Source organism: Bipolaris zeicola (genome assembly GCF_000523435.1).
Source record: "Bipolaris zeicola 26-R-13 unplaced genomic scaffold scaffold_393, whole genome shotgun sequence".
NCBI lineage: Eukaryota > Fungi > Ascomycota > Dothideomycetes > Pleosporales > Pleosporaceae > Bipolaris > Bipolaris zeicola.
The window spans coordinates 1-13366 of record NW_006912442.1 but is presented as its reverse complement, the minus strand read 5'-3'; the positions used below and the strand labels follow the sequence as shown (position 1 = coordinate 13366).

Sequence of the window (13366 nt, the reverse complement as noted above, 5' to 3'; positions counted from 1 at the left end):
TATACCTACTCCTATCTCTTTGTTGTCTTTTGTTTTAGAGGCGTCTGAGTAGATTACTATAGAAGTAGTGTTTTCTAATAGGTAGTCTCTNTGTGCGGCTGCCTCGTCTTCTTTAGACTTTTTTGAGAGTTTTACGTCGTAGTGTAAACTATTCCATGGCTTAAATTTATACTGAGCATGTAGGAAGGCAGAAACAACGTCAAACGCCATCTCGAAGAGATATACATGGGGCTTGATGAAAAAAGAGATATCCGGTCGGGCCTGATTCGGGGTCGCTTTCTAGGCTGGAACACCCGTCGGGTGTACAGAATTAGACACAGATATGGTGTCATGACTGCCTTTGATGTTCCCACAAGCAACAAGCCATCAAGTAAATGTATGGTTACGGCAAACTGGACGATTAGAGTGCTCAACAAACCCCTCGCTCCGATCATGCGAGGTCTGTGTCATGCACTATAAATGGCTATACTCAGAAATCATACCACTTCAAGGCTCCTTGAACGACAACGCGTCACTTTGCTTTCTTGTCTAAACCCCGAGGTCTTGTCTGAACGTCTATGATTTTGAGTAGGTCACTAACATAGGTATATACGTAGCGAAATGGAAAAGGATCACACAATAGACTCCAGGTATGATATTGTTCACCTGTACTAGCATTAACGCTCGTAATGAGGTAATATAGTTCTACATACTACAATAACATCTGCGGAAGGTGATTGTCAACGATAAGCTTCTATAGTAGAAACCCGTAGCTTTAAAGCTATGCTGGATTCTCCATACATTGCATATTTTCTTGATATTGATGGGAGCTGTTCAACATCAAGTACGCGACTATTGTAAATTGTGTCTCTACTTCGTTCAAGATTTTCACAACGGGATTGGAATTTATTAGTATAAGTAAAACTCTGTTCCTCACTAATCGAGTGTGATACAAAATGACTAACTGCTACTTGGAATTTGAGGAGTAAATGCGCTCCTCTTACGAATTGTAGGACCACATAGAAAGAACCAGACAGGAACAGGAATAAGCAAAGCGGCGACACAGCCAAGCAGAGTGGAAGCCCATTGAACACCTAAGTCCCTGAATAAGTAAGGCGCAAATAGAGGGAAAGCAGCAGCAAATAGCGACCGTAAAATAGTACTAGCTGCCATAGCGGATGCAGCATACTATACAAACGATGTTAGTTATATAACAAGTTGAAAGAGTTAGATAGAGGACTTACCATGAGATATACGTCCACGAGGTAGTTGAGAGATTGTAGAAATATTGATAATATGCCAAAACCAGAAAAAACCCCAGATATAGATGGCGCGATCCAATGAATACTGCGCTTGTATCCAGTCCAGCCAAAGACGAATAAGCCACAGGCAAAGATGATGCCGCCGGCGATAGTTTCCGGTAGTCTCCACTCCGGCACAGGAATGCCATGATTAGCAATAAGCTTTTTCAGGTATCTTGGCTGATTGAGCAGAATAAGAGTTCCCGCAAGGACTTCTCCAAAGATAATACCGAGGAATGGAATACCTCCAACTCCAGGATTCATCCCATGAATCTGCTGGAAAACGATAGGGTAGGCCGTGAGAAATAGATAAAGAAGGCCATATATGAATGCCATGTAGAGTGACACCAGGAATACGATAGGCTCTGTAAATAGCATACGAAGAGGACGGGTAAAGTTTTTCTCAAGAAGTTCCTGGGGGGCAGTGTCCAGTTCTTCCTGCTTTGCGTGTAAACTCCAGTTCTTTGTAAGTTGCCTAAGACTCTTAGCTTTATGCACAAGAATGCTAGGCGCATACGTCTCCTGAAAAGTAACAAGAAGTAATAGAAATGAAACCAGGCCCATGATTGCGACAAGGTAGCTCGTCCAGGCCCAGCCGAGACTGGACATAACGATAAATCCACCGATTGACGGTGCAAACATGGGTCCGGAGAAGACGGCGATCGAAAACACGGTGACTGCAGCTCCACGGGTACGGTGGTCAAACATGTCTGTCATGACGGCACCGCCTACAGCAAGAGGGCATGCACCAAAAAATCCTGCCCAGAACCGACATATTAACACCATGGGTAAATTCTTGACGACACCAACACCGAGGTTAAAGACAGAAAACGCCAACGAGGCTGCAAGAAGGGGCTGTTGGCGGCCAGAGATCTCGGACCATGGTGCCCAAAGTATGGGTCCTGTAGCGAAGCCAAGAACGTAAAGGGAGACGCCAAGCGTGCTGACAGTTGTAGAAACTTCGAATTGTTTTGCGACTGGAATAATGGCTGGTGAAAATATGCTGCTTCCAAAGGCAGCTGTCAAAGTAAAAAAACTAACAGCGACTCCGATGAGTAGTCTACTCAGATGAGACAAGATTAGCTTGTGCAAGAGTGGATATACTAGGGAGCACTAACTTTCTCTTGAATGGCCAGTTATGTGGGTGTAAACCATCTTTTGGTCCGTCAAAATCGATTAGATGCTCTTCGTCGTCTTGCGATAGATGTGGTTGTTGGCCGACATCTTTCTCAGTAAGTTCCGTCTATTCATATAACATGTCAGAGGTCGTTTACTTAGTATGCTTTACAGATGGTTACTACACACTTACCATTTCACCTAGAATTCGTTCTGAGAGCTTTGAGGGAGAGGTAGGTTGCATAGGACGGAAGTTTAGTTGCTGCAGTAGGTTGTAATTCAAGGGGGGTTTGAGTGTAGATATGTATCGTTTGTCTGTCTATTTATTTCTTAGGGAATGGAATAACGAGCTCTACAAAGAGTTTGAGGCGGTTCTCTACACGAAAAAAAGGATGTACGTTACAGCGAAGCAGAGAGATAAAAGCTTAGTTAACACGATATGAGCTTGAAGCGCTATGAGATTGGAGGCAATTGAACCTAGCACTCATTCATTATTCGGTCCGCGTACAGCCATGGGTTAGACATAAGTGGAGTGGAGCATAAAATCTGTCATATTGTACTAGGTCTTCAGGAGTTGTTGAGTGTACTACTGAATCAGCGATCACATTCACTGACTCCTCCCCCATGCAAATTCGGTAGTGAATCACTTTCACCATGTACACAATATAAGCCGGAATATTTTTCTAGTCGGCCCGGTTTCGGAAGGATTGGAATAACACTAATTCATGATCCGAGGCTGTTACTAGAATCTTAGGTCAATTGATATAGTATGAGAAAACTGTCCTCAGCTTGCTTGTGTATAGCTGTGATCTTGTACCCGCCCTACAATTGAAACCGTTGTTTTCGTTCGTACGACCTACTAGGCTCAAGTATCGTAGCTAAAGATGCGTATCGGACCATATGAATTTTGCATGTGTAAGTACATATCGAACCATATATGCACGTGGTAGAAGTGCGCACCCATGCACACGAGTATATACCCTGCCCGGAAGCACGTACCCTACCCGTATGCACGTACCTCCCTCTGTCTGGGAACACGTACCTCCGTGTGGAAGTGCCGAAAGTTTATGTACAACGGGGAAACGGATAACCAATAAATGTATTTAAAGTTAGGGCTGTTGATGCATGGTGGTGTGAACTACCGCTAATTTTAGGAGCTATGTAGAATGATTAATAGTTTTCCGTAAAGACACCTTCTACTACATTTCTTACCCCTGTGAGGGTGTCCATATGTGTCCCGGAAGATCTTCGGAGGCATCCACGTAATGCCTATTTACTGATAAGAAAAGCCGAAGAATAGCCATGTTGTGGTTAGCCCTAGATATCTCCACAACCGAAGAAGCCCCATAGCCTTATCGGAATTTCGTCGTCTAGGCCTTCGCGGTCATACATCCTAAGCCCGATGCAGATGACTTATTGTTCCAAGTGGCATGCTATCGCACACTAATTCCTTATCAAATACTGATTTTCGATCGAGTAGATAAACAATGTAACCTGTAGTTTGATTAATGGGGCCAGCAAGGAGGCAGAACCGGATGGACTTTGGATGTCCTAAAACTCCTTATTCTGTAAAATTACAAGACAGAAACAGCTCTTGTTAGATGAGCAGAGAGGCTGTGCACAGTATTAAGACTCCATGCATCTAGATATGACATAGCTCTGATTATGTCAGCCGACCACATTAACAAAACTACAGGGTATATCATGTATACATACGTAGGACGGACCCTGATTTCGTGTATGTAGCTATCGGCCAGACTGTTTACCTAGGTCAATTAACAGGCCCGAATTCAGGTTCGGCATTGCACTCCTTATTCATTAATTCCCTACTTCGCACAAGTGTCATACGACGGCGGAGTGGAACACCCAACGAGCGATGTGGGAATGCCCATCACCCAAGATGCTTGCCATGCGGATATCGGAAACATTCTCTTCCAGACATACCCAATCCTGGAGACGATCTTGGGGATGTTCCTAGTTACTTGCTTCAATTCTTTAGGTAGTTTCGGTCGAATGAATTGAATCGAGTAGTAGGTTAGTAGTGTTGGAGATAGAGCTTGATGATTGTGTATATAAACTAGAATACCCATCACAGCTGAATTGTAAAAGTACAATAAGTTCATCAATTGTACTGGTTGCTTTAATTATCTACACCGTGTCCACAATATTGTATCAATTTTGACTTTTCTTCAACCCTCATCTCAATACGATGTTGGATACCAACAACACTCATTGTTCAAACAATGATGTCAACACGAAGCCATGGCATCGAGATTCAGAACCAATCGCTGTAGTGGGCATGGGTGAGATGAAGACTTTAATGTGTAGTGATGCTGGCTAACATATTCAATCAAAGGTTGCCGCTGGCCCGGCGGTGTGAATGACACGTCGGGACTTTGGGATCTACTCATCCAAAAAAGGACCGGGTTTAAGAAGTTTGGTGACCATCGTTTCGAACTTGACGGATTCTACCATCCAAATGCTGATCGTCCTGGGAGCATTGCCAATGAAGGAGGGCATTTGCTCGCGGAAGACCCAAGGTTATTTGACCATACATTTTTTGGCATGACCCCGTTAGAAGTCGAAACAATGGATCCGTCCCAACGCAAGCTCCTTGAGGTGGTTTTCGAGGCCTTTGAGAACGCTGGTGAAACATGGGACAGTTTCTGGGGATCCCGTACAGGTGTCTATGTGGGCAATTTCACAAACGACCACAGTATCATCCAGTTCCGTGACCCGGATCATCCACGACCATATGCTAGTACGGGCACCAGCACTAGCATCTTGAGCAATCGTGTCAACTATATCTTGAATCTGCAAGGCCCAAGGTAAGAATACTGCTCACAGCCACATATCCTGATCAAATCTAACTAGTACAGTGTAACGATTGACACAGCGTGCTCTTCCTCAATGTATGCACTTCACCTCGCTGTCAATGCCTTGAGAAATGGAGACTGCGACGCTGCGATTGTAGCGGGTTCAAACCTGATCATGGATCCAGCTATGCAACAGATGATGACGAAGCTAGGTGTTCTCTCTCGAACGTCCACATGTCACACTTTTGATGAATCAGTTGATGGATATGCCCGTGGTGAGGGATTTGCGGCGATTTACCTTAAAAAGGTATCTTCGGCGATTACAGACGATTACCCCATACGAGCCTTGATCAGAGGGACTGCCATCAATGCCAACGGACGCACTGGTGGAATTACGCATCCGAGTCAGCAGGGACAGGAAGCGGTGATCAAGAAAGCTTACGAAAACGCCGGCAATCTAAATCTTGACGATACCACCTATTTTGAATGTCACGGTACCGGTACCCCAGTCGGTGACCCTGTTGAAATCGCCGCTATCAGCAATGTCTTCTCTCACCATCGAACGGAAGACTCGCCTCTACTTGCTGGATCTATCAAAACAAACCTCGGACACACAGAGTCCAGCAGTGCGTTGGCAGGTATCATGAAAGTGATATTAGCACTCGAGTCAAATTTGATCCCCCCAAGTGTCGGTATCAATAAACTCAACCCAAAGATAGACTTTCAGGCGGCGAAGATCAAGATTTTGACTGAACCTACGCCCTGGCCGAAAGATCAACTTCGCCGTGCTAGCGTCAATTCTTTTGGGTATGGCGGCGCTAACGGTCATTGCATCATCGACCATGTTCACTGCGTTCTGCCAAATTATCAACGTCGTCCGGATACCCCACTGAGATATCTCAATGGAACTGTTCTCGAGCACTCGAACGGGACGAGCACAAAGTCATCTTGGCCAGTGCATTACCCGCTGGAACGACAGCCAGTACTGCAGAAGCTTGAAAGTGGAGGCACTCCTCCCTCCGCTGTGCTTCTTCCATTCTCTGCGCACAACGAGACGTCTCTACAACTCAACATAGACAAACTGAAGCAAACGATTGAAGGAAAAGACCTAGCTGATATTGCTTATACGCTAGCCGTCAGGAGAAGCAAATTCAGTCAGCGAACTTTTAGGATCGTGGACAGTTCCAATCCGACCGTCGGTCTCGAAATAAACGAGAATACATGGACTAGTAATCCGCAACCCCCAAAGGTCGGCTTTGTCTTCACTGGACAGGGTGCGCAGTGGCACAGTATGGGCGCTGAGCTGTTTAGGTACAATGTCTTCGGGAACGCGATCTGTTTCCTAGATCGCGTCTTGAGAGAATTGCCAGACCCACCTAATTGGTGCATCGAGGACATACTGAGAGGTCATTCCACAGAAAGCATTGATATGCCAGAAATATCTCAGACTGTTTGCTCCGCGCTGCAAATTGGCATAGTAGACCTCCTATCATCTTGGTCACTTAAACCTTCCGTAGTGGCAGGACACTCGTCTGGAGAAATAGCTGCATGCTATGCGGCTGGACGAATCGATGCTGCTGAGGCTATCATTTCAGCATATATGCGGGGTCAAGCCGTGTCAAGGAACCAAGCTGATGGATTAATGTTGGCAGTTGGTTTAGGGTGCGAGGACGTTGAGAAGTACCTGACACAGTGTGGTGACAGAGTGCAGATCGCAGCAATCAACTCTCCTGGAAGTGTCACTTTATCTGGATCAGCCGCAGCGATCAAGGAAATCGCTGATACGATGACCGCCGATCAAGTTTTCAACCGGGTTCTCAAAACAGGTGGAAACGCCTATCACTCCTACCACATGAAACCTTTAGGAGAATGGTATGAAAGCTCGCTTGTTTCGGCTCTGGAAAATACCAAAATTGCTTCAGTCATCGCACTAGGACACAAATACGCAAGTGTGCCATGGATTTCGTCCGTTCGGCCAGGAAAAGAAACGACGAAGCTCACTGTCGACGCGTCTTATTGGCGTAGCAATCTCGAGTCGCCTGTCGACTTCGCTGGTGCAATCACGAAGATGACGACCGCCGGTACTGGTTGTCCCGACATCTTGGTCGAGATCGGTCCACATCCAGCTTTGAAAGGTCCTGTTGCACAGATTCTCAAAAGCTCTGGGACCAACGCCCCTTATCTTGCTTCGTTGAAGCGGGGTCAGGATGGTCAGACATGTTTGCTACAACTTGCCGGCTCGTTGTATTCTGCTAATGTTGACATCAACCTCGTGGCTATCAACTCAACCCAAAAGATTGAAGGCAAAGACCTTATCCTATACCATGGGCATACAGCCGTTGATCTGCCACCATACCAATATTCATATGGACCTATCGTTTATCATGAGAGTCGTTTCAGTCACGAGTTCCGTCACAGGAATTCCGCTAGTCATGACTTGCTCGGTGCTAAGCTTTCAGGAAATACAAGGCTGCGTCCGCAATGGAGGAACATACTTCGACTAAAAGATGTCCCCTGGTTGGCTGACCATAAGCTGCTGCCCGATGTTGTCTTTCCGGCGGCGGGATATATTGCTATGGCGGTCGAAGCTTCGTGGCGTACTTACAAAGAGTTGCCTAATTCCTTGCCTCTTGTCACCACATCACTACGGAACATCAAAATTTCAGCAGCCCTACGCATTCCCGACGACGATAAAGGAGTTGAGATCATATTCACACTTGACGTTCCGGATGGTATATCAGCAAAGAGCCCATCCTGGATGAATTTCACCGTTACTTCTGTCTCTTCAGACTTTTCAACGTGGACTGAGCATTGCACCGGGTCAGTCCGGGTTCATGTCGAAGATGTGCCTCCACCACAAGCAATGTCAACAACTATGGATGCTCGCGTTGTGAGCACACCTGAATGGTACCGCAAGTTTGCAGATATCGGTCTTGGATACGGACCGGCATTCCAAGGTTTATCAAACATCCACGCCGATCCGGATATACACCTGGCTACAGCAACAGTCGCTCTTGATACGACGAAAGATATGCTTTCAGAACAGTCATACTATCCATTGCATCCTGCTTCTCTCGATGCTCTTTTCCAGCTTGCCTTGATTGGAAGCCACGGTGGTCAGATGGAAGAAGCTTACACTGCATATGTTCCTGTGCACATTGACCATTTGTACCTTAGACACGGCTTCACACAAGATACTGGTGTTGGTATAGCCTCAGGTGAACGGCTAGGACTCCGTGGGGCACACGCTAGGGTCCAGATGATCGATCAAGCCGGCGAAGTTGTACTTGATATCCCACGACTGCGTTGCATATCTTACTCGGAATCTGTTCGAGAAAATCCTGCATCTGCTAAACCTTTCTCTGCTCCCTTGACTAGAATGGTCTGGAGGCCCGACGTCCGTCATTTATCTAATCAACAGGCTGCTATCTTGATGCCCCCTCCGACCGAGAACTTGGACAAGATACATCTGTTCGACATACTCGAATGGATGGGCACTTTGGTGGTAGCAGAAATTCAAGACATGATTGCTGACGACTGCCGACTGAATGACTCTCCAGAACATATCCAGAACTTTATTTCTTGGATCCATCGACGCGCCGCAGACGACAATCAGTGGACCAGAAAGGCAAAGCAACTTACGTCTTCCGACCGAATGAACATACTTCATACACTTCTCAAGCAGGTTCCAGACTGCTCTGATGTCAAGATTGCATGGCATGTTTTCCAGAACATAGACGACATCCTGCATGAGCGGAAAACTGGACTCGATGTAGTTCTCGAGAATGGTCTGCTGTCTGCTATGTATGAAGATGGTTTCATCATGACCGGAGCTTATCCCCAATTGACTCGCCTTTTTGACCTGTTAGGGCATTCAAATCCTAGCATGAAGATTCTCGAAGTTGGCGCGGGAACTGGCGGCGCAACCCGTGTCATTATGCGTACTTTAAGAGGCGCTAACCAGATCAAACGGTACAAGGATTATACATTCACGGATGTGTCTAGTGTGTTTCTTGCTGCGAGCCGCGATCAGTTCTTTGACCACAGTGACATGGAGTTCGGCGTCCTGGACATTGAACAGGATCCTTTATCGCAGGGGTATAATGCCGTGTACGATTTGGTTGTGGCGTCCGAGTGTCTGCACGCAACTTCTGATATGGCCAACACTTTGAGGAACTGCCGCAAGTTGCTAAAGACTGGCGGCAAGTTAATTGTTGTCGAGAACCTCCGCACCGTTATTGGCCATGGCCTTGTGCTTGGGACTCTCCCTGGCTACTGGAGTGGTGTAAAAGATGGTCGAACAGAAAGTCCATTTATGGATGAAGCTCGCTGGAAAGAAGAGCTGGTCAAAGCAGGCTTTTCTGGGATTGACATCCTGCTCAATGATTATCCGGTTCCTTACGCTACTGCATGTACTATCATGTCTACCGCAGTCGAGGAGGAATTTGTCATCGCCCCAAAGACACAAGTAGGGTCCCACATTTCGAAGAGTCTTCTTCTGGTACATGGTGTTGCGGGAGAGATGCTTCAACGAGTGACATCCGAGCTCACGTCACGCGGAATTCCTTTCACAACCACAACACTGGACGAGACTTCTCCCCTTCCTGTTGATTTACGTACCATAGTTCTGTTCGACGAGACTAACAGCCTTGAAGACCCAACCCATCAACATTGGACGCGTTTCCAGTCACTGGTTCAATCCTCCAATACCATGGTCTGTCTTACGACCTCCGGGTTGCTAGATGGAAAACATCCAAACGGTGCAATCATCACGGGAGTGTTACGTATCATCGGAACTGAGAACCCGGCTTCTAGGTTCTTGTCTATTGACGTAGATCCTGACGCACTAAATCAATCAAACACGCACGTGGAGAAGTCGATTGTCGACCTTGAGTCTACACTTCATATCGAACCTACCGAAGCATTTGAGGATCGAGAGTTCACTTATCGAGACGGTATGCTATGGGTAAGCAGGGTTGTTCCAGATATCAATCTTCAAGCCCAAGCGGAGCTAGCTCAGATGCTACCAAGCTCTACTCAGCTGCTACCGTTCGACAGCCAAGGCCCAGTCCGTGCTGCTTTTGAAACACCTGGAATTCTATCGTCGTTGTATTTCAAGCCATACACGGAGATGTGGACAGCCTTGCCAGACGACTTTGTGCAAGTCAAGGTTGCGGCTGTTGGTCTCAACTGGAAAGACCTCGCGATTTCTGCAGGAAAATTCGACATGAACAACTTCTCTTCCGAATTCTCTGGCGTAGTTGAACAGGTTGGGCCCGAAGCAGCTGGAAGATTTTCTGTCGGTGATCGGGTATACGGCATGGGCAAAGGTCATTTCGGCAATTATCTCCGAACGCCCGCTGCATACATCCAGCACATGCGTAGTGGCGATGACTTCGTCAAAGTTGCCTCTATGCCGCTCGTCTACATGACAGCAATATACGCCTTCATGTTTGCTACTCAGATCAAGCCTGGAGAAAAGGTGTTGATTCAGACCGCCACCGGTGGTCTCGGTCTTGCCGCTCTCCACTTAGCAAGGTCAATGGGAGCCGAAGTTTTCGCAACCGCCGGTAGCCCTTCCAAGGTTCGCTATCTTGTAGAGCAAATGGCTATCCCCAAAGATAGAATTTTCTCCTCACGACATGCTGGAGACGTTGCTAAAATCAGACAAGCGACTGATGGTCATGGCTTTGATGTCATTCTAGGTACAGCGACTGGAGACTTGCTCTATGAGTCGGTTAAGTTGCTAGCGCCATTGGGACGATACATTGACGTAGGTCGCGTGGATGTGCAGAATTCTGGATCTATTGGTCTTGAACTCTTCCAGAAAAGTGCCACATTTTCATCATTCGACCTTGGTCTTGTCATGGCAACTTCCACGCCTATCGCTAGTGAATTGATGCGAAATGTGGACAAGCTCTACCGTGAAGGCAAAATCGGCCCAATCCCATCCATTATGGAATCCGACGTATCGCAGCTGGACCAAACCCTTCTTTCCATGTCAAAGGGATCACACATTGGGAAATTTGTTGTCACTTTTACCAACCCTGAATCTCTGGTGCGGATGGTTCCAGCTGCTCCACATGCAGAATTCTTACCGGAAGCTGAATACATAGTCACCGGCGGACTCGGTGGTCTGGCCCGAAGTATCGTGGCATGGATGGCTGCGCGAGGAGCTCGACATTTCACCTTGTTGTCTCGAAGCGGAGCATCTAGCCCAGAGGCCAAGGTCTTCATTCACAATATGGCTGACAAAGGTATCAGAATTGAACTGATTGCCTGCGATGTCAGTAAACTCGACCAAGTCTCTGAGGCTTTCAAAAAGGCCTCCTTTACGAGGACAGTGAAAGGAGTTGTTCATGCTGCTGTTACCTACGTGGATCTCTCTTTTGATAAATTCACTATTGAAGAATGGCAAGCTGGCTTATCAGCTAAAGTAGCGGGAACAAAAGTATTGCACAAAGTGACGAAAGATCTTCCACTTGACTTCTTCGTCATGACAACCTCCATCACATCAGTTGTGGCAATCGCTACCCAGCCAGCTTACATAGCGGCAAACAACTTTCAAGATGCGTTTGCCCGCTACCGTCGTTCCAAAGGCCTCCCAGCGTCAACAGCTTCTTTCGGTCTTATTACGAACGTTGGCCACCTCAGTACCAATCAGACGACTCTCGCAGGTATGGCCCGCAATAAAGTACTTGGTGTCACCGAGTACAACTTTTTGCGCCTGTTTGAACTGGCGTTTCTGAACAACGATATCTGCGAAAAAGAACCGTCGGGCCGCCTTGGTGTGGTAAGCGATTCGATAACTACTATTCCCATTCTGACCTGCCTTGATCCTGCAGAAATGGCAAGAAAGAGCCAGCAAGCTGGTCCAGAAGCTGCAGGCGTGGAGCCACGATGGTACACTGATGGACGAGTTTCACTGATCATGAGGGCCTTTGAGGATGCAAAGCGGTATCAAAGCCGTACCAGCGAAGGACGAGATGCCTCAGCTGATGGTGACGCAGCCCTAACGCAGCTTCAGAAACAATTTAACGAAGCTATCAAAGCGGGACCATCTGAGCAACAAGAAGTAGAGTCACTTGTTGCAAGTGCGATCGTGGCTACTGTGTCCACTATGTTGTTCATTGATGCGTCTTCAGTTGATCCAGATCGTACTGTAGCTGATTATGGGGTGGATAGTCTTATCGCTGCCGAACTACGCAATTGGCTTAAGAAGGCATTCCGTGTCAATGTCAGCATGCTCCAGCTCCTAGACACAAGCATCTCAATGAAGAAGCTTGCCAATATCGTTGTCTCTAGTTCTTTACTATCTACGCAGCCTTCTGCAGACAGTAGGACGTTAGAGAAGTAACGCAGCTGGTTTGTTCTTTGGTTTCCTTGTTCCAAATGTCAAGAAGTTTGTAACAAGTCAACATCTCGAGCAAAAATGATGCAAACTATCTTTTGTCAACACAACAAGTAATCTACGAGAAGGCGGGAATGCACCAAGAAAAGGAATCACGTGACGAGTCCTACAGATCCTACCCAGCCTTGGCGTACTTCATGCACTAGGACTCACTAGGACCACGTGACCAGTCCTACCGATCCCCGTAGTCCTACGATCCCTCGTTATTACTAGGACTACTAGGACACTAGGACTACGCGAGTATATAGCATTAGGCATTGAGCTCTTATGGCTTAGTGTGTTCAACTTAAAGTTTTGAGTACAAGTACAATACAGAGAGTTGTTCTACTTGCCTACGTTACTGTCCTACATTTGCACCCTGCCGCTCTATCTGCAAAAATCAACCAACAAGAAGCTTGACACCAGAAGTCTTATATTACTTCCACTCGAGCTATACTCTTAACAATCGGATCCGACCAGGAACGAACAGCTGATGCAAGGGCGGCCGATACTTCCTCCGATCCAGCTGTGGGATTGGTCCGATACTTGGTGAGGTTGTAACATCGTTACAAACACTACTATTTATAACGTATTCTATCACCGAGCCAGCCACATCACTAAGCCAGCCGCTTTTTCTTACCATTGCGAGCTTCATATATAAAAACTTAAATTACTCTATACTGGCTATATTATTATTATTATTATTATTATTATTGTTTTACGTCCTGTGTCAGCCCGACGGCTATATAAGACGTGCAAGCTGA

The 13366-nt window shown here is 46.7% G+C and overlaps 2 protein-coding genes across 2 annotated transcripts; one reads left to right on the top strand and one right to left on the bottom strand.

The window, feature by feature from the left end:
• Positions 1-939: 939 nt before the first annotated feature.
• COCCADRAFT_31089 (uncharacterized protein) lies at positions 940-2592 on the bottom strand (the record flags this gene model as incomplete). The annotated part of the gene is made up of 4 exons (XM_007720073.1): positions 940-1167; positions 1224-2340; positions 2399-2523; positions 2590-2592. The coding sequence occupies 4 exons, from the start codon at positions 2590-2592 to the stop codon at positions 940-942; spliced, it is 1473 nt and encodes a 490-aa protein (XP_007718263.1).
• A 2013-nt stretch (positions 2593-4605) lies between these two features.
• On the top strand, positions 4606-12569 carry COCCADRAFT_9975 (uncharacterized protein; the record flags this gene model as incomplete). The annotated part of the gene is made up of 3 exons (XM_007720072.1): positions 4606-4699; positions 4753-5224; positions 5276-12569. The coding sequence occupies 3 exons, from the start codon at positions 4606-4608 to the stop codon at positions 12567-12569; spliced, it is 7860 nt and encodes a 2619-aa protein (XP_007718262.1).
• Positions 12570-13366: the final 797 nt, after the last annotated feature.